Source organism: Bombina bombina, unplaced genomic scaffold, assembly GCF_027579735.1.
Source record: "Bombina bombina isolate aBomBom1 unplaced genomic scaffold, aBomBom1.pri scaffold_610, whole genome shotgun sequence".
NCBI classification, from domain to species: domain Eukaryota; kingdom Metazoa; phylum Chordata; class Amphibia; order Anura; family Bombinatoridae; genus Bombina; species Bombina bombina.
Window position 1 is genome coordinate 251,569 of NW_026511360.1, and position 21,832 is coordinate 273,400.

Here is a 21,832-nt window from a genome sequence, read left to right on the forward strand (position 1 = left end):
TAGGGTCTATAGGTAGAAGCAAATATAAGCACAAAATCAATGTGAGAATTAGATAGTGGTTCTAATGAAATAAGAAAAGGGGACAGATCTAATTGATACTTCATTTACTTTTTAGGGTGTGTTTAGGGGACACGTCCCATGGCAGCACTCTCATAATAAACATTGCATTTCTGACAGCATGGAAAGTACTTTCAGAGCAAAACTGGGTGCAGCTAACTCCAGTAAATGTAACAAAGTACAGCAGCACTTTAGTAGTGTGCAGTTTATTGCAGCAGAGTGAAAAAAATCTCCAGAGCACCAATAGGGATTTACCACAAATATTACAAAACCAGCGAGAAGTTAGCTGGCGCTGCTGGCTTTTAATAAAACTAATTACATCTGTGAAGGTAGTTCTAGCTAGATTTGTCAATCCTAGAACATACATACAATTCATGTTTGCAATCATACAAACAAAACTGCAGAGTTGCTAGTCCTGGACTAAAATCTGACATGGGATACACTGGAAGCAATTATTTAACCCTTTAATAATTTCTTCTTTCATATGTTTCACCATCCAGTATGACACTAACACTGCCCTTAAAGGGACATGAAACCCAAATTTTTTCTTTCGTGATTTAGAAAGAGCATACAATTATAAACAACTTTCTAATTTTCTTCTAGTATCGATTTTGCTTCATTCTCTTGATATTCTTTGCTGAAAAGCATATCTAGATATGCTTAGTAGCTGCTGATTGGTAGCTGCACATAGATGCCTTCTGTGATTGGTTCACTGTGTGCATTGCTATTTCTTCATTAAAGTATATCTAAAGAATAAAGCAAATTAGGTAATAGAAGCAAATTGGAATGTTGTTTAAAATTATATTCTCTACGTTAATCATGAAAGAAAATGTTTGGGTATAGTATCCCTTTAAGTCACTATTTCTCACTCTCTCGAATATTTCTTCAAGTTTGTTAAATGCCATCTGGCCCCACTGAGGTCTGTCCACTTAGTCGGCAGAGTAGAGGTGGTCCGTCTCCTATACGCCTGTAGATTGGTGAAGAGCCATGTAGCAGTGAGAACGACAGTGCCACATTCAGGTCCCAAGCTAGCAGACCCCATCACTGTATGGTGGATCATTGTCAGATTATTGCAGCGCTTTCATCATCTGTGTTTAATTCTGGTCACTACATATGTACACATTCGTATTTGTTAGGTAGAGAAATGCTGAATATAGCTGTGGACTAAGGCATTCAGCTCTTTCTGCAATGTTAAAGGTTTAGTCTACTCCAGAATATTTGTTTAAAAAGATAGATAATCCCTTTAATACCCATTCCCAAGTTTTGCATAAGAAAGTTATATTAATATAGTTTTTACATCTATGATGACCTTGTGTCTAAGCCCCTGCAGAGTGCCCCTTATCTCCTTGCTTTTTACAATATTTAATTTTAGCCAGTCAGTGCTGGTTCTTGTATAACCCATTAACAGGGGTCAACATATCTGTTTTAAATTTAGGAGCCAGTAAGAATATTTAGGAGCCAGATGTACTTTTAGAAGCCAGACAGCGGTATTTTTATTTAGATAAATGGAGAATGACCCAAAAAGTTAGGTGCCAGCGGTAAAACTCTAGGAGCCAGTGGCTCTCTGGCTCCTGGGTTTGTCAAGCCCTGCTTATCATTCTCCATGGGAGTGAGCACAATGTTATCTATATGGCACACATGAACTAGCACTCTGACTGTTCTGCAAGATATAAAAAGGGATAAGGGGAGGCCCACAGGGGCTTAGAAACCAGCAAATTTAGAGATTATAACATATTAAAATAATAACCAATATTATTATTATATAATGCTGAGAAATGGGTAGTAAATAATAAGTAATTAAACAATAATTTAAAATTAGACTGTCCCTTTAAATTGTAACTAATACTGCAGTATTGGGTTTGCTCTTCCTGCTAATCTTTGCTGGCTGATGAGGACATCTGCCTCTGTTTTATTGGTGCAGATACACACCTCTGCAAGTGTGACATTAACCCCCCCCCTTTTTTTTTTTCTTTCCATCAGGACAATTAAGAGAGAAATTGGGGGAAAAAAAATGACATACAATTTGAAATACCCATCATGTAGATAAAACATTAATGTATGATCATTGCTCATCGCATTCTTGTTTTCCTGTCCTTGGTACACTGATGCATTTGAACCATCAATTTTATTGAGCACTACTGGATAAACTGATCTAGCTTGATGAATATGGTGGCACATCAGAAGTTGATCATATTAATCTGCTAAACCATTATTCTCAGACTAATTTGGCAGTAATAACTTCTCCTGTGCAGGTGTTTTTGTGAATGGACCTCCTTGTTCAATAGATAACCATAGGTTACAGTGAATTCCTGCTTCAATGCACTGAATCTAATTTTACTTTACATAATTTTGTTTTTATAAAGTATGGTTTATAACTGCTCTCTTTTGTCGTTCAGATTATTGCATTTGATGAGCTGAAGACGGACTACAAGAATCCAATAGATCAGTGTAATACACTAAACCCGGTAAGTTCCATCATAGAAATATAGAATTTCACGGTTGCTAAGAACCAAAAAAGGCCCATCAAGTCTACCCATATTACATGTTATGCATGTGACAGGCATTTTTAAATTCCTTTACAGTCTTACCACCTCAATTGGAAGTTTATTCCATGAATTCACCACCCTTTCTGTTCGTCACTGTCGTTGGCTAGAATTGCTCAGTACCTTAAAAGCTGCAGCCCCGCTTGGTAAAATGTTGATGATATAAACAAATCAATATCCTCGCAAATGATAGTGAAGTTTTAAATAGACGTCAAAGGACATATATTACATGATACTAGTGTTCAGCTGTAATGCATACTATACACTTGTAAGAATGCAGTTGAACTATAATTAGAATGAAAAATGTAATTCTCAAAAATAACTGTCAAATAATATTATTTAAACAGAGAATCAGCATTACAATTAAACAAGCTAAAACTGCTTTGGCTATTAAGCTTCTTTTTTTTTTTTTAAATGATTTACATCACATATTTTAGACTAATTTCTTAGAAATACATCTCATAAGAGGAGAGTTGTATATTAAAGGGATATTAATAATGCTTGACAGAATGATGTATTCAAAGTAAATATGTCTGATAATATGCAGATTTATTTAATTCTTATATTTAAATATTGAAGATGTGTGTAATGGCTTAGATTCTATACAGTAATGGGTGATGCCATTTTGGAACTTAGGCTGTCACCTTAGCAATCTCTTCTGCTGAGGATAATTAGGGACATAAATAAAATAGCCAAGGCTTTGTAGAATATAGGATTTTTTTAATTGTAACACACACACACTTTTTTCCTAAACTTTGACTAGATAAGTACATTTTCTCACCTAACTAGTAACCTATAGTGATATTTTTCCACCCTGTCTGTACGGTTCTACCTACACTGACTGTTTCCAATAGCTTGTGGGGAAAAGTTTTTTTTCCAGCAGTGTCAGTGGGCGACAGCCAATCTGACACTGCAGCGCCTGTATCGATTGACAGCAAAGTGCCTAGTGTATCCCTGCTTTAGTCCTTTAAATTGGTCTGTTGAAGTGAATGACAGGTCACATGTGCTGAAAGGGACTTAGTGATTACATATGCCCTTACATTTACTGAGCACTATTTCCTAAGCTATACATTAGGTGGATTTTTGTGGTCTCGTCTAGAGTTTCTTTAAAGTGTCACCTCTATGTAATTTTATTTTTTAATATTACTTTTGTCCTTTTTAATTTTTCCACCTTGTACTTTGTTTTAATCCAAGATATGTATTTTTGTTTTAATGGTTCTTACTTTTTTGTGGTGTCGCACTAACATTCTTTCAATCTGCTTTTTACATTGTCGGAACAGACAGTTGAAAAGCTCAAAAAGATTAAAAGAGTCAAAATAGCATATAAGGTGTGTACTAGTTTTCGGTTCAGCATTTAAATCCATTTATTTATTTACCTAGAACATCTGTCGTGTTATCCAACCTCTTCAACCACCCCTGTTTACCTGCATTCTTTGATTTGTATAACATCCATATATATTTTATTTTAAAGAGAAATGCCTCAGAAGCTACTCACGCTTGAACAATACAAATATGTTCTAAATTCATCTCATAGATTTCTATTCCAAAGCATTTCATATTGGGCATGTGCATAAATTCGGCTTTTGATTCACAAAAAAATACAGAATGCGCAGCGGCATTTGGCTATTTTCAGCACCGAATATATTTAATGTTAAAGTTTAACACACGAATATCTCTGCAAGTCCAGATATTTGCGAGTTGTACTTTTAATATTAAAATATCTGGTGCTGAAAATAGCCGAATGCCACTACCTGCAGCCATATTCGATATTTGTTTGTGAAACTAATGCAAAATTTGGAATTTATGCACATGCCTAGTTCATACTAACTCTGTTAGGAAGGTATAACTTCATTTTATTTAATGTGCATTGTTAAAGGGGCATAAAAGTGCAAAAATAATGTTCTCATGTGTTTGAGCATTTTTCAATTGTGCTATTTATTAAATATAACTTTGTTTCATCCCTGCAAATGGGTTAAACACATTGTTAAAGTCAGCTCCAGAGCTTCAATGCACTACTGGGATCTAGCTGCTCACATCTATTGAGCCAATGACTATAGGCATATGTGTGTAGCCGCCAATCACCATCCAGCTCCCAGTAGTGCATTGTTGGGAAGTAAATTTAATAAAAGTAAATTGAGTCTATAAAAAAAATGCTCTCTGAACTAGAAAAGTTTTTAATTAACACTCATGACCCTTTAATAAGCCAGTGAACGCTTGTTAAATATGCATGTATAATTTGTTTTTCTAACATCCCGCTGTGTGCATTTTCCTTGTACTAATTTGGCCTGGGTTGTGCTTTGTCTTCTGCTCTGCTACATTATAATCACTGCGCTTATTTATAGCAGCAAGGTTAGTCAATAATATCTAATCATCTCTTTGCAACAAAACAAGCCAACTGCTTCAATGTTGAAACCACTTAGAAAAGCTATTTAGACATTTTCTAATTTTGTGATAAAATCAGGTCTATGCAACGTTTAGTTTTATAAGTCAGTGTAAGTCCCATATATTGTACTACTATAGCAATGTTCTCCTTGGTATCTTAGGAGGTAATGCATCATACACAGCACAAGTGGGTTTTTTTTCTGTATACTTTATATTGCAAGTGGTACTGAATCATACAAATGGAACATTTTTAAAGGACTTTTAAAATATTTTTATTATTTGTTGTATTTTATTATGTATTATTGATTTGATGCTTGGGTGTGCTACTGACCACCTGACACGCCAATAGAGTTGAGTGACTTGTCTTTAAAGAAACACTAATTGTAAAATTTGCTTTCCACCCCACTCCTCCACATAATCTTAAAGTGAATGTCAATTTTGATGCTAAAGTGCCCGTTTTTTAAAAATTCGATTAAAAACAGGGGCACATTTCACTCCTGTTGAGAGAAAAAAAAACGCAGCTCCAGCTTCCTCCTCCCGTCGCAAAGCCTCTTCCTGGGTCTAAAATGAGGAATCCGGCTTCCTCCAATCACGGCTTTGAATCAGACACTGATTCCCCCGGCGGGGGGGGGGGGTTTCCGTGATTGGAGTATTACCTATCCATTTTTGACATCAGAAATGGCTTGCAACGACCGGAGGAAGCTGGAGCTGCTGTGAAGATTAAAAGTAACTATTTCAAATAACATAAAAAGGTAAAGTTGCTTATATTGCTATATACACAGTGCTTGACAAATATGTTCAAAAGCTAGGAACCAGTTATTTTTCATTATTTATTTATGTATGTATGTATGTTAGTAAATTGCACTATCACAAATATGCCTCCATAAAGGAATCAATTTTCCTTCTCCCACAGTTACTCAAATCATCCGTAATAGGGCAAGTAAAAAAACAAGTAGTCTTATGTATACTACTCTTGTGTGTTTTCCCCACAAAAAGCCACAGTCCCTGTGTGACAGGCGTTGTATAGCTAAAAAGCCAGAGCTCAGTAACGCTCAGGCAGCGTATAGCTGCAATCACTCACCGCTCCTATGTCACTTGGCTTCACTCGGCTTGATGTAGCATTTTCTCCATGTTTGCTTCTCTGCAGTGTCTCCAGCGTTGAACGCTAGATTCGTGGCTGGTGTCTGACAGGTTCCGGTCACGTGGTTCTCCTCGACCAATCACAGCCTGTGCTGTCAGCTCCATGAATGCAGCGTAGCGAGGAAAAACGCACACAGGAAGATGGGGAGTGAAACATGGCAAGCTCCCTCTCAAGCCTTGGAAACTGGCCAATTAGTTAAAAAAAAAATAGATACGCAAATCCAGGGCGAGATAAAAGTAAAAACAGTCCTTTTATTTAAATTCCACTTGGGATAAAAACAGAATATCTCTATGGAGATGAAAATGTCCATAGAGCTAATATTGCCTTTTATAGGCGGTATATAGACGACCTGCTTTTCATCTGGCAGGGATCAGAGACAGCACTGGTTGACTTTATCAGGGGTTTGAATGAGAATATGGTGGGTTTACAGTTTTTTTACATTTGAAAAACAGTCTGGATCATTTAACTATTTAGATCTTACTTTAACGGCACATGAAAATGGCCAGATTCATAGCAATATGTACAGAAAACCCATCACCAAGAATACTTTACTCCACGCAAAGAGCTGTCATCCCAAACATGTCCCTATGGCGGTGGCCAAGGGACAACTCATTAGGGTAAAAAGAAAATGTACCGAAGAGACTGTATATTTGCAGCAAAGCCAAGAAATGAGAGATAGATTAAGAGAGGTTACCCTAATTATGTGATAGGGCTCAAAAACAAGTAGATAGACTTGATCGAAGGATGCTCCTCAAGGGGTCTGATCAGAAAAGGGACCATTGGTTACTAAAGCTGATAAGGTTACTTTTGTAACTGATTCCAGCACGGATTATAAGGAATTTTGCAAAATCATAAATAAACATTTCCGACGGTTGTCGGCTGATGACCAACTTGCCAATTGTGTTGCTAGAGGACTACGACGTTCCTATAGGAAATGCAGAACCTTAGGAAATATTTTGGCCCCCTCTGAGGTACCTGTTAGTAGTCCCAGGGAATAAGGTTCTTGGTTGCCTCACAGGGGGATGTACAGGTGCCGCAGGTCAAGATGTAGGCTCTGTGAGTTTATCATTTCTTCGGACGAATTCAGGTCTGAAGTCACGGGGGGAAAAGTTTAAGATCTCTTCCTGCCTCAACTGCACATCCTCCTATGTTGTTTATCTCCTTACTTGCATTGATTGTCACCTTCAGTATGTAGGACTTACTACAACTGATGTTAATACCAGTATTAGAAACCATTTGTCCACTATTAAAATAGGAGAGGCAAGCACTCCATTGGTAAAACATTTTAAGAACACCCATGAAAAAATCAATGCAACGTTTAGATGGCAGGCTATAGAATAGGTAAAATTGCCATAAAGAGGAGAAGATAGGGACCAGATATTAGGCAAACGAGAGATGTTTAGGATTTTTAAACTCAAAACTAGAGTACCAGGGGACTCAATTCTGAGTACAACCTGATAAATTATTGGAAATAATTGCTCCCTATTGGGTTGATATTCTTTGGATCGTGCTCAGTTTTTGGGGGTCCCCTTTGTGCTCTTTCTCTCTTTCTCTCTTTCTCTCTTTCTCTCTCTTTCTCTCTTTCTCTCTCTTTCTCTCTTTCTCTCTCTTTCTCTCTTTCTCTCTCTTTCTCTCTTTCTCTCTTTCTCTCTTTCTCTCTGTCTCTCTTTCTCTCTATCTCTATTTCTCTCTTTCTCTCTTTCTCTCTTTCTCTCTTTCTCTATTTCTCTCTTTCTCTCTTTCTCTCTTTCTCTCTTTCTCTCTTTCTCTCTTTCTCTCTTTCTCTCTTTCTCTCTTTCTCTCTTTCTCTCCTTTCTCTCTTTCTCTCTTTCTCTCTTTCTCTCTTTCTCTCTTTCTCTCTTTCTCTCTTTCTCTCTTTCTCTCTTTCTCTCTTTCTCTCTTTCTCTCTTTCTCTCTTTCTCTCTTTCTCTCTTTCTCTCTTTCTCTCTTTCTCTCTTTCTCTCTTTCTCTCTTTTTTTATATGACATATTTTTGTTAATTTACTTTTCGCCATTATTGGTTCCCATTCTAGTTCTGGTCATATGAATTAGCCTTTTTCTTTTAGATTTGCACTAGGTGCATATTCTAAATAATACAGTGGTGTTATATACCCCATAATATTTCCTTTTGATGGAGTGTTATGTCCACTAGGTCTATATTATCTTTTTATATATCCGTATAAAGAGTCTCATTTTCTGTAAATGTTACTTTAAATTAATTTATTCTTATTGAATTATGCCTTCAAATGAGTGGCACATAAGTATATATGTATTTCCATATGTAGGGGGATGAATAAATTTATTTTTTCGTTTATCAATGTATTCACCATTTTTTAGTATTATTATTTAGTATTATAATTTTGTATATGTGTATTGTTTATATTCCCAAAATGCTACTCAATGTATAGATATAGAGTATTTTCTAACTAATACACAATTTTGATCTGTACTGATTGGTTTTAATGTCAACCAATGAGAATTGTTTTTGGCTTTTAAATAGCCAGCACATCTGTACTTAATTAGCTATGATTACGGTGTTTATCCGAAACATGTGAGCTTGAGTACCCTGCTCACAATTGTATGTGCTGGACCTCTATGGATATTCTGTTTTTATCCCAAGTGGTATTTAAATAAAAGGACTGTTTTTACTTTTATCTCGCCCTGGATTTGCGTATTTATTTTTGTAACTAATTGGCCATTTTCCAAGGCTTGAGAGGGAGCTTGCCATGTTTCACTCCCCATCTTCCTGTGTGTGTTTGTCCTTGCTACGCTGCATTCACGGAGCTATCTGACAGCACAGGCTGTGATTGGTCGAGGAGAACCACATACATATACATATATTTTTTTATGTAATATACGCATACATAAACCATGAAAAATACCTGGCTCCTAGATTTTGAACATATTTGTCAAGCACTGTATGTATGTTCATTATTTGATTTGCCCTATTTTCATGTGTTTTTCTGCTGCCCCAGATATGCTGAAATGCGTTGGCAGATATACATGAGCACCTGCAGTGATCAAGCAGTCACTGTGTAGAATGTCTCATTCCATCATTTTTAGAGCAGTAAAAATTTAGGAAAACAGTTCAAACCAAGTAATGAAAGTACATTGCAAAGTTTTTTTTTTTTTTTTTTTAAACACACAATGATGAATGTTTCTTTTTTTAAAACAAACTTTGGTATGTACTTTCATTATTTGATTAGCCCAATTTTCCTGTCTCCCCCCCCCCCCCCCCCCCCCACTGCCTTAGAAATGCTGGAATATATTGGCAGATATACATGAGCTCCTGCAGTGATGCAGCAATCACTGTGTAGAATGTTGCATTCCATCATTTGGTAGTGAAAAAACACAGGAATAATTGGAGGAAAATAAGACAAATCAGATTATGAAAATGCAATGCAAAGAGTGAAATTCCTTTAGAAAATGTCACCTGTGATCTTTATCATAATGAGAATCCCTTTATATCTTAGCTATCATCACGATAGCACTATAACATGGGGCCCTAGGAGAGATACAAACTTCTCTTGCAAGTCCATATGATTTTTTTTTTTTTCAGCAGTAGAGCATTTCTGCTTACAAGAAATAACAACATACAAAATTCCCCTTATTTGAAAGATAAATCCTTCTATTATGTCTAATATAGTTTGGAAGAGTTTGCAGCCCCTAGGCAGAACATGCAGTGATCTGAGATGTCATCGCAGAAAATGCAGCATGTCTGCAGAAAGAACAGGACACATGCAGGAATTGTTAGCAATTTAACTTCTCAGTACTACTCCACATTAGGCTGTTCTCTTCAAACAGAGCTGTTCTCTGGCTGCACTGTAGGTGTAAGTTTTCCTTATTACAGTTCATCCAGAGCAAAGTGCTGTTTTAAGTGAACAGTGAAATATGCAGTAGCGCTGCAAAGCAGTAGTGCATTGATTGACTGGCTCTCAGAGATTGATTCAAGCCCATCCTCTAGCCTATAACTGTCTGCAAAGCTGTTTTTTCTGAATGTAAGACATTTGTATGAGCAATGCACCTTTTTTATTACTACTTCTATGTTAGACTATGTCTGCAGCTAATTTGCAATGCAATTTTCAACTACTGCACTGTATTATAAAACTTTACATATTGCTTTATTCTCCATTTAACTAACACGTTGCAATTGAACTGGTGCTTTAGTGCAACTGCCTAATTTAAAATTAATTTTGATTTAAAAATGACCTGCAGAAAAATTTTCACTACAAAAAATCTCATTGCAGAAAGTGAAAAAACGTTCTGCCTCTGGGGTTTGCAGTCTGACTGCTATTGTTAGTAATTTATATTTCCCTCGACTTTGGAAACTGTAGTTGTATCAGCAATGATACTCTGTAGGAAGGATGAATTTTAAGCCAATAACTGCACCTGCTCCACATACATATAAACAGGGGCACTAATCTATGCCTGCAAATTATCTGCACACATAAAGTGACGTTGAGCAGTTTCCATGCCAGAGATTATGCCATAATCTCTGGCATGGAAACTGCTCAACGTCACTTCATATGTGAGAGTTGTTTTGGACATGACTGTGGAGCGCTTCGAACCACTGATGTGATCAGCAAACACAGGCCTGAAAGGACCAGCAGCCACAGCTCCCTCCGGGGGATTAATGGAGAGGCGACCTCTGGCTCAGATTAGGTTTTCACTCGCCCCCCGAAACAAAGTGCACGATACAAATTACAACGCACCGTTCTGGTCGCTGACTGAGAGCTCCTCTTGTGCTACAGCCGCATATAAAATTCCCCGTCCAGCTGCTCTCTGCCATTCACCCCCTGGCGCCCGTATTCCTGCTTGCGTCTTGTGGTCCTGGATTCTTGCCTCCAAATAGACGCCATGTGCAGTAACCCTCCAGTGCCGCCTTCTTAAATTAGATTGTAACAGAAAGGCGCATGCGTAGTAGCACCCCCTGCACCACTTGCATTGCATTACCAGCCGCAACAGTAAGTAAAATTAGTCAGACTGAGGGCAGTGTGGCGGTGGTAAAAGGGACAATAGGGACTGATAAGGAGAATACAATTAAGGCGCCAGACACAATTTTGAAGGCGCCATTGGCGCCCAGGTGCCTGGGTTAATCTAAGCTCCAGCAGTCTCGGCTGTTAGGAACTCCAGCTCTTGGCTGTAACTTAACTCCAGGCATCTGCCCGCATATGGAACCGGAGCACGATGCCCATACAAATGCCCCTTTTATGGGCAATGGGTAGATTTAGTTTTTTTTGTTTGTTTTTTTGTTTGTTTTTTTGTTTGTTTTTTTATTAGGTATTTTTTATTTGGGGGTAGGAGGGCAAGGGGCACCATATGGAGCACGAAAGGAATTGGGCAATATCGTTATTGGAATAAATGTATGTCCCGTTGGACCGTAATATAGGCTTAGTTATGCAATAAACTAATGTATTAATGGGAGCTTGCAAAACCAAATGTTAGTCACTACTCAAATTATATAACTAGCTGAGGCCTGCAAAGCTACAAGTGCAACATAGTTTGAAAGTACTCGTTTACAGTAGGCTATCCACAACTAGGGACTTTTACAGAGTGTGCTACAAATGGCAATGACTATTATTTTGTAGTACTAATAGTATTCAGTGGTAAAGAAAAGTAATAGACAGTAAGATTATCCCCACCCCCCCATATTACACCTAAGCCTAGAAAAAAAATATGGTACAGCAAACAGAATTAAGACATTTGGTTTAAATTTCAACCAAACAAAGGGGTAACACACCAGGACCAAATTCGGTGCAAGATGGGAGATAATCACAGGAGGACCATACCACTGACTCTAATATATCTCCCCCACATGTTTAAGTTTACCCCACTCCTAGTTTTGGCAGCAAGTAGTCCTCTAAACATAGCTGGGAAACCTTGATCTTCTGAAACTTCCATCCCTGGAATGGCAAAGGGGTGCTCTCTGACTGTTCATATGTATGTATACCCCACGTGGCAGCGGCTTCCCATACAACAAAAACCAGTACAATGGTATCTAGTGTGTGTGGGGTGAATGAAGTAGAGACCCATCTAAGACCTCAATACTTTCCTCTTTGAGGTTTACATGATAAGAGATTTACCCTGGACTCTCAACAAGCATAGCAGGGATCGTCTCAAAATCTTTCACATCACCCTAATCAAACTTGGCCCCTTGTACACTCTCCGATGGCCGCCATCCCAAAATGTATTCTCTGCCGTTTAATGTCCACAGACTCCTCAACCAGATAAAGTCCCCAGCCCAGGCAGTCAGTAGCTCTAAGGATCCCGGGATGTCACCACCTCGCTGTAGCAGGTCGGCAGGGGTGTTGTGGCTTGGGATCGTAAACATCATCCCGCCTAGGCTTGCAAGCTGTATCTCTACGACTAGGCTCATCCTTCGAGTCACTACCGATCTCCGGTCTTTTGCCTCTCTGTGCATATCTCCTCTGTCACTCCTCAGCCATGTGCTGCGGTTTCATGAAATCTGGGGATTGTGTGGCAGCCTAAACTCTGTAAACCGGCAATTGGGTAGTTTCAGCTATGGTGTCCTCTCGGCATCCACACAGTTTAACTAAAGAACATAGGTTAGATATGTAGGCTTGTTGAGTGTACTTGGACTTGTTAGAATAAAACCCTATCTGGGTAGGTGAAATATAAATGTCCATACTGTAGAAAGACATAGAAATTACCCAAATAAGGTATAGTGGATCCGGAGCTCCTTCAAGCTGCTTCCTATCACTTCAGTGGTTGGCTCCACCCTCTCCTAGTGAAGGACTTTTTAATGTTAGTGCAAGCTCTGCATATAGTCACATGATTAGTCAAGTAGAATACAGCTCTTTTTAAGCACACCTGGTTAACCCTGTCCTGTATCAAGAAAACCCATAGGTCCAAAGAATAAAATTCTATTAAACATAACCTAAGTTATGTGCACATAAGTCATTCTGATCTATGTAACAAATTGCCCATATTTAGGTTACCTATCTCATGAATTACCCAGATTGGCTTACAAAGACTATGCTATTCCGCGTGATGTGCACATCACCAATAGTCCAGTCCAACAATCGTGTTGCCTCCAGCTGCCTCAACTGCACTTCTTCACTAATGTAAACATTGAATACTTGTTTGTTCATAATAAAGCCAAATAGTTTATTAATAAAGTCGGATCTGAGTTTGTTCATAAACTTCACCATCAGATAATTCTTCAAGCCTATTTTTGTCATGTTTTATCACTACCCCCTATCTTTGTCGCTGATATATCTATTTAATTATTTTTGTTTTTGAACTAGTACCAGCCTCAGTGCTTATAAAAGCTTTTTTGCTATGGAATTTTAATTTATTTTAGCGTATGTATACCAATTTATACAAGTGGGAATTCCACTAGTCTCAGACTAGTAAGGAATTTCGATGTAATAAGTAATATTGATAAAATATGCAATTTTGTGTGATTTACTGTTTGTGCTAAAACTTAAAGGACAGTAAATTTAAAAATTAAATCTTCATGGCTTAGAAAGAACATGTAATTTTTAAATAACTTTCAAATTTAGTTTTATGAAATTTTCTGTATATTAATGAGGTAACTCCCCTGCATTAGAATTGTACATATTCTGAACATGCCCATATGTATTCCCCCCCCCCCGGAACTTGGGTCCTGGTGCCACTGCATCTGCTGCACCGATAGTAGTTATGCCCCTGATTATAAACTGTTGCAAACTCTGCCATTTTGGTGGAAAATGGAAAGTTGTTTAACATTGTGCACACTGTCTTTAAAATGATAGTAATAGGCAAAACTAAACTATGATGATAAAGTAACTTTTGGTACCCAAATATATTTTTAGATTGCATTACCATATAACAGTGATGGTTCTAGAATTTAATATTTGGGGGGGCTAAGGTGGTGAAGACACAGTACACATAATCCCCTATAACTGCCAATGTTTTGCCCTTTTGTTGCAATTACATGTGGATAAGATGGAAAATCACACAACAGTCTTGTAGTTTACTAGTTTGCTCTAAGATTTACTGGTAGGCCACAATCTAAACTGTAGAGACACACTAGCAATTTCCCCTTTAAGGCTACACAACAAACTAAAAAATAAGTGCATACACAAGTTTTTGTTTTTAAAAACTTTTTGTTTAGAAACACCTTTTTTAAAATGGGGAGGACCCCCCTCCCCCCCCCACACACAAATAATTTATTGCCTAAACTGATTCTTTATACTCAGAGGGAACACTATGGGTTTTATGGGTCTTTATCTAATAGCAAGTGCTATAAGCAAGATATTGCTTAGGCAGGTCTGTAAGGGATGAATGTTAAAGGGACACTGAACCCAAATTTGTTCTTTCGTGATTCAGATAGAACATGCAATTTTAAGCAACTTTCTAATTTACTCCTATTTTCAATTTTTTTCTTCTTCGTTCTCTTACTATCTTTATTTGAAAAAGAAGGCATCTAAGCTAATGAGCCAGCACATTTTTGGTTTAGATCCATGGACAGCACTTGTTTATTGGTGATGTCCAATCAGCAAGGACAACCCAGGTTGTTCACCAAAAATGGGCCGGCATCTAAACTTACATTCTTGCTTTTCAAATAAACATACCAAGAGAATTAAGAAATTTGTTAATAGGAGTAAATTAGAAAGTTGCTTAACCCCTTAATGACCGGACCATTTTTCAGTTTTCTTACCCTTAATGACAATGGCTATTTTTACATTTCTGCAGTGTTTGTGTTTAGCTGTAATTTTCCTCTTACTCATTTACTGTACCCACACATATTATATACCGTTTTTCTCGCCATTAAATGGACTTTCTAAAGATACCATTTTTTTCATCACATCTTATAATTTAATATAAAAAATATATAAAATATGAGGAAAAAATGGAAAAAAACACACTTTTTCTAACTTTGACCTCCAAAATATGTTACACATCTACAACCACCAAAAAACACCCATGCTAAATAGTTTCTAAATTTTGTCCTGAGTTTAGAAATACCCAATGGTTACATGTTGTTTGCTTTTTTTGCAAGTTATAGGGCAATAAGTACAAGTAGAACTTTGCTATTTCTAAACCACTTTTTTTCAAAATTAGCGCTAGTTACATTGGAACACTGATATCTGTCCGGAATCCCTGAATATCCCTTGACATGTATATATTTTTTTTTAGAAGACAATCCAAAGTATTGATTTATGCCCATTTTGGTATATTTCATGCCACCATTTCACTGCCAAATGCGAGCAAATAAAAAAAATTGTTCACTTTTTCACAAATTTTGTCACAATCTTTAGGTTTCTCACTGAAATTATTTACAAACAGTTTGTGCAATTATGGCACAAATGGTTGTAAATGCTTCTCTGGGATCCCCTTTGTTCAGAAATAGCAGACATATATGGCTTTGGCGTTGCTTTTTGGTAATTAGAAGGCCGCTAAATGCAGCTGCGCACCACACGTGTATTATGCCCAGCAGTGAAGGGGTTAATTAGGGATCTTGTAGGGTTAATTTTAGCTTTAGTGTAGTGTAGTAGACAACCCAAAGTATTGATCTAGGCCCATTTTGGTATATTTCATGCCACCATTTCACCGCCAAATGCGAGCAAATAAAAAAAAAAAGTGACATTTTTCACAATTTTAGGTTTCTCACTTAAATTATTTACAAACAGCTTGTGCAATTATGGCACAAATGGTTGTAAATGCTTCTCTGGGATCTCCTTTGTTCATAAATAGCAGACATATATGGCTTTGGCGTTGCTTTTTGGCAATTAGGAGGCCGCTAAATGCTGCTGCGCACCACACTTGTATTAAGCCCAGCAGTGAAGGGGTTAATTAGGTAGCTTGTAGAGAGCTTGCAGGGTTAATTTTAGCTTTAGTGTAGAGATCAACCTCCCACCTGACACATCCCACCCCCTGATCCCTCCCAGACAGCTCTCTTCCCTCCCCCACCCCACAATTGTCCCCGCCATCTTAAGTACTGGCAGAAAGTCTGCCAGTACTAAAATAAAAGGTGTTTTTTTTTTGTTTTTGTTTTTTTTAAATTATTCAGCTGTGATGGACCCCTGCCTTAACCCCCAACCTCCCTGATCCCCCCCAAACACCTCTCTAACCCTCCCCACCTACCTAATTGCCACCATCTTGGGTACTGGCAGCTGTCTGCCAGTACCCAGTTTTCCCCCCCTGTTTTGTGACATGTTTTATTTTTTCTGTAGTGTAGCTGCCCCAACCACCCCCCCCAGATCCAGATCCTGATCAAGTGTAGCTGCCCCAACCACCCCCACCCCCCCAGATCTAGATCCTTATCCTTACTTATCCTTATCCTTATTCATTGGTGGCAGTGCCAGTGATTGCTGCGCGCGCGCGCGCGCACACACACACACACGCGCGCGCGTGCACGCAGCCCCCGCACGCTCCCGGCATCCGGCGTGCACAATACACTTGAAGGAACCGGATGCCGGGTAGCGATGGGCCGCCCACCCTCCTCCCTGTAAGCTCCCACCCACCAACGAACGGCCACATCGCTACCGGTGCAGAGAGGGCCACAGAGTGGCTCTCTCTGCATCGGATGCTTTCTAAAGGGTATTGCAGGATGCCTCAATATCGAGGCATCACTGCAATACCCTGAGAGCTGCTGGAAGCGATTGCGATCGCTTCCAGCACTCTCTTAGACAAGTGACGTACCAGGTACGTCCATTGTCACTAACTGCAAGTTTTTGCAGGACGTACCTGGTACGTCACTTGTCATTAAGGGGTTAAAATTGCATGCTCTATCTGAATCACAAAAGAAAAAAATTTGGGTTCAGTGTCCCTTTAAAGGGACATTATGCACTCAATTCAAATAAAGAATTTAAAAAAAATAAAGTTTGTAATTGACATGTTTTAGCAATTTTTCTGCTAAAGCTTCTAAAATTGATGATAAAGTGTCACTATATAAGAATACGTTCGTAGGACACACTAGCTACAAAGCAAGGCGTTTTTCCTCGCTCCCTAGCTAGTGTCCTTTATAGCCAGCCCCCATGCTGTAGCTGCTAATACATGTCAATTACAATCCCCTCCCTGACTGTTCAACTGTGCAGGGGAATAGGGAATCTCACTCACTGGGCCCTGTGCCAAGCACCCTGTTCCCCCTTCTAATTGGTTGCTTGCCTGCCAGCTGTCCCCCTCCGTTTTTCAGACTGAGCCCCGCAAGAGTAAAGTTCTGCAGGAGTTAGGACAGTGGGAGTGTTACATTGAATACCTTGGGGGACAAGTGGAGTGGGACATCAGGCATCACACACCGGCAGCACTCACAAGGCTTTACACGCTGTTATTATGTGTTGCAGCATTGTGGGCTGTGCGTGAGTATGATCATGCTTTCTAACATAGCTGTAATGCTCATACTCGCGCACAGCCCACAATGCTGCAACACATAACAGCTTGTACATTGCTACAAAGTAATAACACTGAATGGCTTGTAATGATTGCGCTTCTGGAAATAGCACTTCCTGATGCAGAGGCTGCTGTGTGAGTTTACCTATCGGTCATATATATTTATTATAATGCGCATTATAATAAATATATATGACCGATAGGTAAACTCACACAGCAGCCACTGCATCAGGATTTGCCCATTTTTCAAGTAGACTGTCCCTTTAAACTTGCGCCTTACAATCTAACTATGCAGATGAGTTTATCAGGGCCCAGTGAGTGAGATTCCCTATTCCCCTGCACAGTGGAACAGTCAGGGAGGGGATTGTAATTGACATGAATTAGCAGCTACAGCATGGGGGCTGGCTATAAGGACACTAGCTAGGGAGCGAGGAAAAACTCCTTGCTTTGTAGCTAGTGTCCTACGAACGTATTCTTATGTAGTGACACTTTATCATCAATTTTAGAAGCTTTAGCAGAAAAATTGCTAAAACATGTCAATTACAAACTTTATTTTTTTAAATTCTTTATTTGAATACCCCATATTTTTTTGAGTGCATAATGTCCCTTTAAGTGCAGACCTCATTTTAAAATGTCTAGTCAATTTTTTTTATTTTATTTTTTTTTTAAAGTTATTACAGGCATAATAATATTTTTATCGTGTTTTTATTTCTAGCTTGTGCTTCCAGAGTACCTCATCCATGCCTTCTTCTGTGTCATGTTTCTGTGTGCTGCCGAGTGGCTTACACTAAGTCTAAACATGCCACTCTTGGCGTACCATATTTGGAGGTAATGTAATTTACTGTACATATATTTATGTGAAATCCATAATGTCTCAACGCACATTTTCTCTCTAACAAACCCACATTCATTTTAGTAGTCTAATAATTCTAAAGCTTTGTTTCTTGTGCTGTCTATTATTGCTGTAGGGTCTTTGCATAAAAATGTGACTGCCACCCATACTTCAGGTTTTAATGATTTTGCCTGATGTCAGACACTCGAAACTTGTGCAGCTGGTAAATACTTATACTTGTGGCCTATAGCCTTATAAACGTCGGGCTACATTAATGTGCATAATTCTTGTATGCAAGTATATTGCAAAACCTATTTTAATTGTCAGCAACTAGTTTAAGTAGCCTGCCCCTTCCAAATATCTCTTTCCCGAAGATAAAAGCAGTCAAAGTGTGGATGGGCGCTAAAGGCGGAGTCAAACCAGTCAAATAATTTAACACTTTCACTCAATGTTAACTTACAATTACAATTTAATTAAAATAAAAAACAGTTGTAAGACATATATTTCTATATATAGTAAAACTCCTTATAGCATAGTAACAGCAATAACTATTTGCAGATGTATAGAATTCAATCTATTAGCTGTTAAGCAAACAAAAATAAAAACATTTTTAATTAAAGACTTCCAGCATTTATATAAAAACACATAAAAATAGCTCTTTTAGGCTATATGTACTTAGCCGTGTACTACAGACAAAATATTCCTTATTAGTTTGGGGATAGGCCTAATAAAGCTGATGGATCATATATAGGTATAGTCAGTACTTGACTTTATATCTTCAATATGTGTAATAATGCCTTCCTGCTTGGTGGTAGCCTGCCGTGGCTAGTGTAAAAATATACTTTACAGTACCTCTGCAGTCCGTGATTTTGTGCAAATTCTCTTTCTCCGCAAAAGCAGCCTCTTTAATTCAGTGATATTTCTCAGTAGCAATTTCCACGATAACGTCACATGCCAAATACCACCTGTTTAGGAGTTCACCCAGCAACAGCTGCACACAGGAAGCCTTCGTGGAGATAGCTACTGAGAAATATCACTGGAGTAAAGAGGCTGCTTTTGCGGCTGTTCCCACCTTTGAGGGAGAGAAGATTTGCACAGAATCACGACTGCAGAGGTACTGTAAAGTATATTTTTCACACTATATTATTCACCTTTACCATTTGGGTAGCATCCATCAAAGAGCTATTTTAATGTGTTTTTATATAAATGCTGGAAGTCTTTTATTAAAAATGTTTTTTTTTTTTTTTTTGCTTAACAGCTAATAGATTGCATTCTATACATCTGCAAATAGTTATTGCTGTTGTTCTTATGCTATAAGGAGTTTTACTATATATATATAGAAATATATTTCTTACAACTCTTTTTTTTTTTTATTTTAATTAAATTGATTAAATTTCAATTGTAAGTTAACATTTTGAGTAAAAGTGTTAAATTGACTGGTTTGACTCTGCTTTTAGCGCCCATCCACACTTTGATTCAAATGATATTTCATTTGTCAGTTAATTTTGTTTGTCCAGGGTATAAACTGTAATACTTAGTCTGAAGGATTGTTCTAAAATAATATTGTTATTAATACGAATACTCAAAACCTCTATACTTAACGAATATTTAAATATACGTTAAGTGATCTTTTGCTATAGAGATCCCTTAATTGAAAAGAGGAGTATGCCTTTTCATATCCTTTAAAGGGTGCTGGTAATAGCTCTAAGAAAATCTGTTGTGGCTGCGGAGTAGTCAGAAATGCATTGCAGTTTGTTTAAATGTAATGAATGTAAAAGGCTAAATGGTTATTTGCAAGTGTGAATTGGATTAAATTGGTGGATTTTCCTGTAAAATAAGTGGTGTTGTGCACCTTTTGTGTCAGTGGGATTAACCTGATCTCTAATAGCTCTGATGCCTCAATGGGGTCTGTTGATGTCCAGTATAACATTTACCATACAGTCAGGGAATTTATTTAAAGGAACAGCAAACGCATTGTAATTGCAATATGTCCCACATTCTTGCAATAAACTAATATAATGGATGAGGCGCATTATCATAGTGTGTGTTGCAATTTGTTTTTTAAAAGCCAAACTCCACTCACAACTTTATTTTAGTAAAATCTACATTGTTTTTCAGTTCTTACCTTAACATCTCTGCTGAATTTAATTAGGTGCAGATACGGCACAGGGTTAGGTTTGTGAATACCTGCCATGTGCTATCATTTCTCAAACTGATTGAATAAATAAAACTGTAAAGGTGGCACGTGTGAAAGTGTTTGGGCACACTTCTAGTCAGTACTAACAGACTCCAAAAGCTTTTTGTAACCAGCTAACATACTGCAATACGAATAGCTGACCTAGACACTATATATTTAGTGCTTCATCGAACCTGGTTTCATTTTAATAATTGTTGTCAACAGGTATATGAGTAGACCCATCATGAGTGGACCAGGGCTATATGATCCTACAACTATTATGAATGCAGATATTCTGGCATATTGTCAAAAGGAAGGATGGTGCAAACTAGCTTTTTACCTTCTCTCATTTTTTTACTACCTTTATGGGTAAGTATTCCTTTTTTTTTTTTTCTTTTTTTTTTTCTTTTTTTTTCCCCAGTCGGCTCTGCTCCATATTAACATAACTTATAAATAGCAAATTTACAATGTGTTCTAATAGAGCTTGTGCAAACGGATATGTAACGTTAACTGGATTTTTGTGGTGTCGTCTGCAGTTTTTATTAAAGTATTACCTCTACATCCTTTTAAAGGAACACTCTTATGGGGCACAAATTACATCCTCTAATGAATTAGAACTTGACTTTTTTGGATGGGTCAGACAAATACACTTTAGATGCAGGCCTTGCAGTTGCCAAGCAGGACATGACTGTTTAGTGAATAAGCAGGTGACAAGCAAGGGCACTACCTATGTGTTATCTAAGATCAGCAATACAAAAGTGATTCATGTCATGTTTATAGAATAGAACTGTTTAATTTATTAAATGGATATGAAAGTTAAAATGTTAACTTTCATGATTCAGATAGAGCTTGTAATTAAGCCACTTTTTGAAATGTACTTTGTTTTCTTGGTATCCTTTGTTGAAAGGTATATATGTATCCTCAACAGCAGCCATCATCTGGGAGCTAGCTGCTAGTTGGTGGCCCCACACATTTGTTATCGGCTTACCTGATGTCTCCAGCTTGTTCTCAGTAGGGCATTTCTACTCTGGAGCTGACTTTAAACCCCTGCAAAGAAGTTAAAGGGACAGTCTACACCAGAATCTTTGTTTTAAAAAGATAGATAATCTCTTTATTACCCATTCCCCAGTTTTGCACAACCAACAGTTATATTAATATACTTTTTACCTCTGTGATTACCTTGTATCTAAGCCTCTGCAGACTTATTTCCGTTTTTTTTTGACACTTAGATTTTAGCCAGTCGGTGCCAACGCCTAGGTAACTCCACAGGTGTGAGCACAATATTATCTATATAATAAACATGAACTAACGCCATCTAGTTGTGATAAAAAATGTCAAAATGCATTCAGATAAGAGGCAGCATTT

General features: G+C 37.8%; 1 protein-coding gene across 1 annotated transcript in view; it reads left to right on the forward strand.

Annotated features, from left to right (window-relative positions):
• The window catches only part of LOC128643711 (protein cornichon homolog 1-like), a 28,546-nt gene extending 7,671 nt beyond the window's left edge, over positions 1–20,875 (forward strand). The window contains exons 2-4 of the mRNA XM_053696542.1: positions 2,454–2,522; positions 18,175–18,287; positions 20,693–20,875. Of these exons, the coding sequence (XP_053552517.1) occupies positions 2,454–2,522; positions 18,175–18,287; positions 20,693–20,840 (330 nt within the window). The 3' untranslated portion in view covers positions 20,841–20,875. The remainder of the gene's footprint in view (positions 1–2,453; positions 2,523–18,174; positions 18,288–20,692) is intronic.
• The last annotated feature ends 957 nt before the right edge of the window (positions 20,876–21,832 follow it).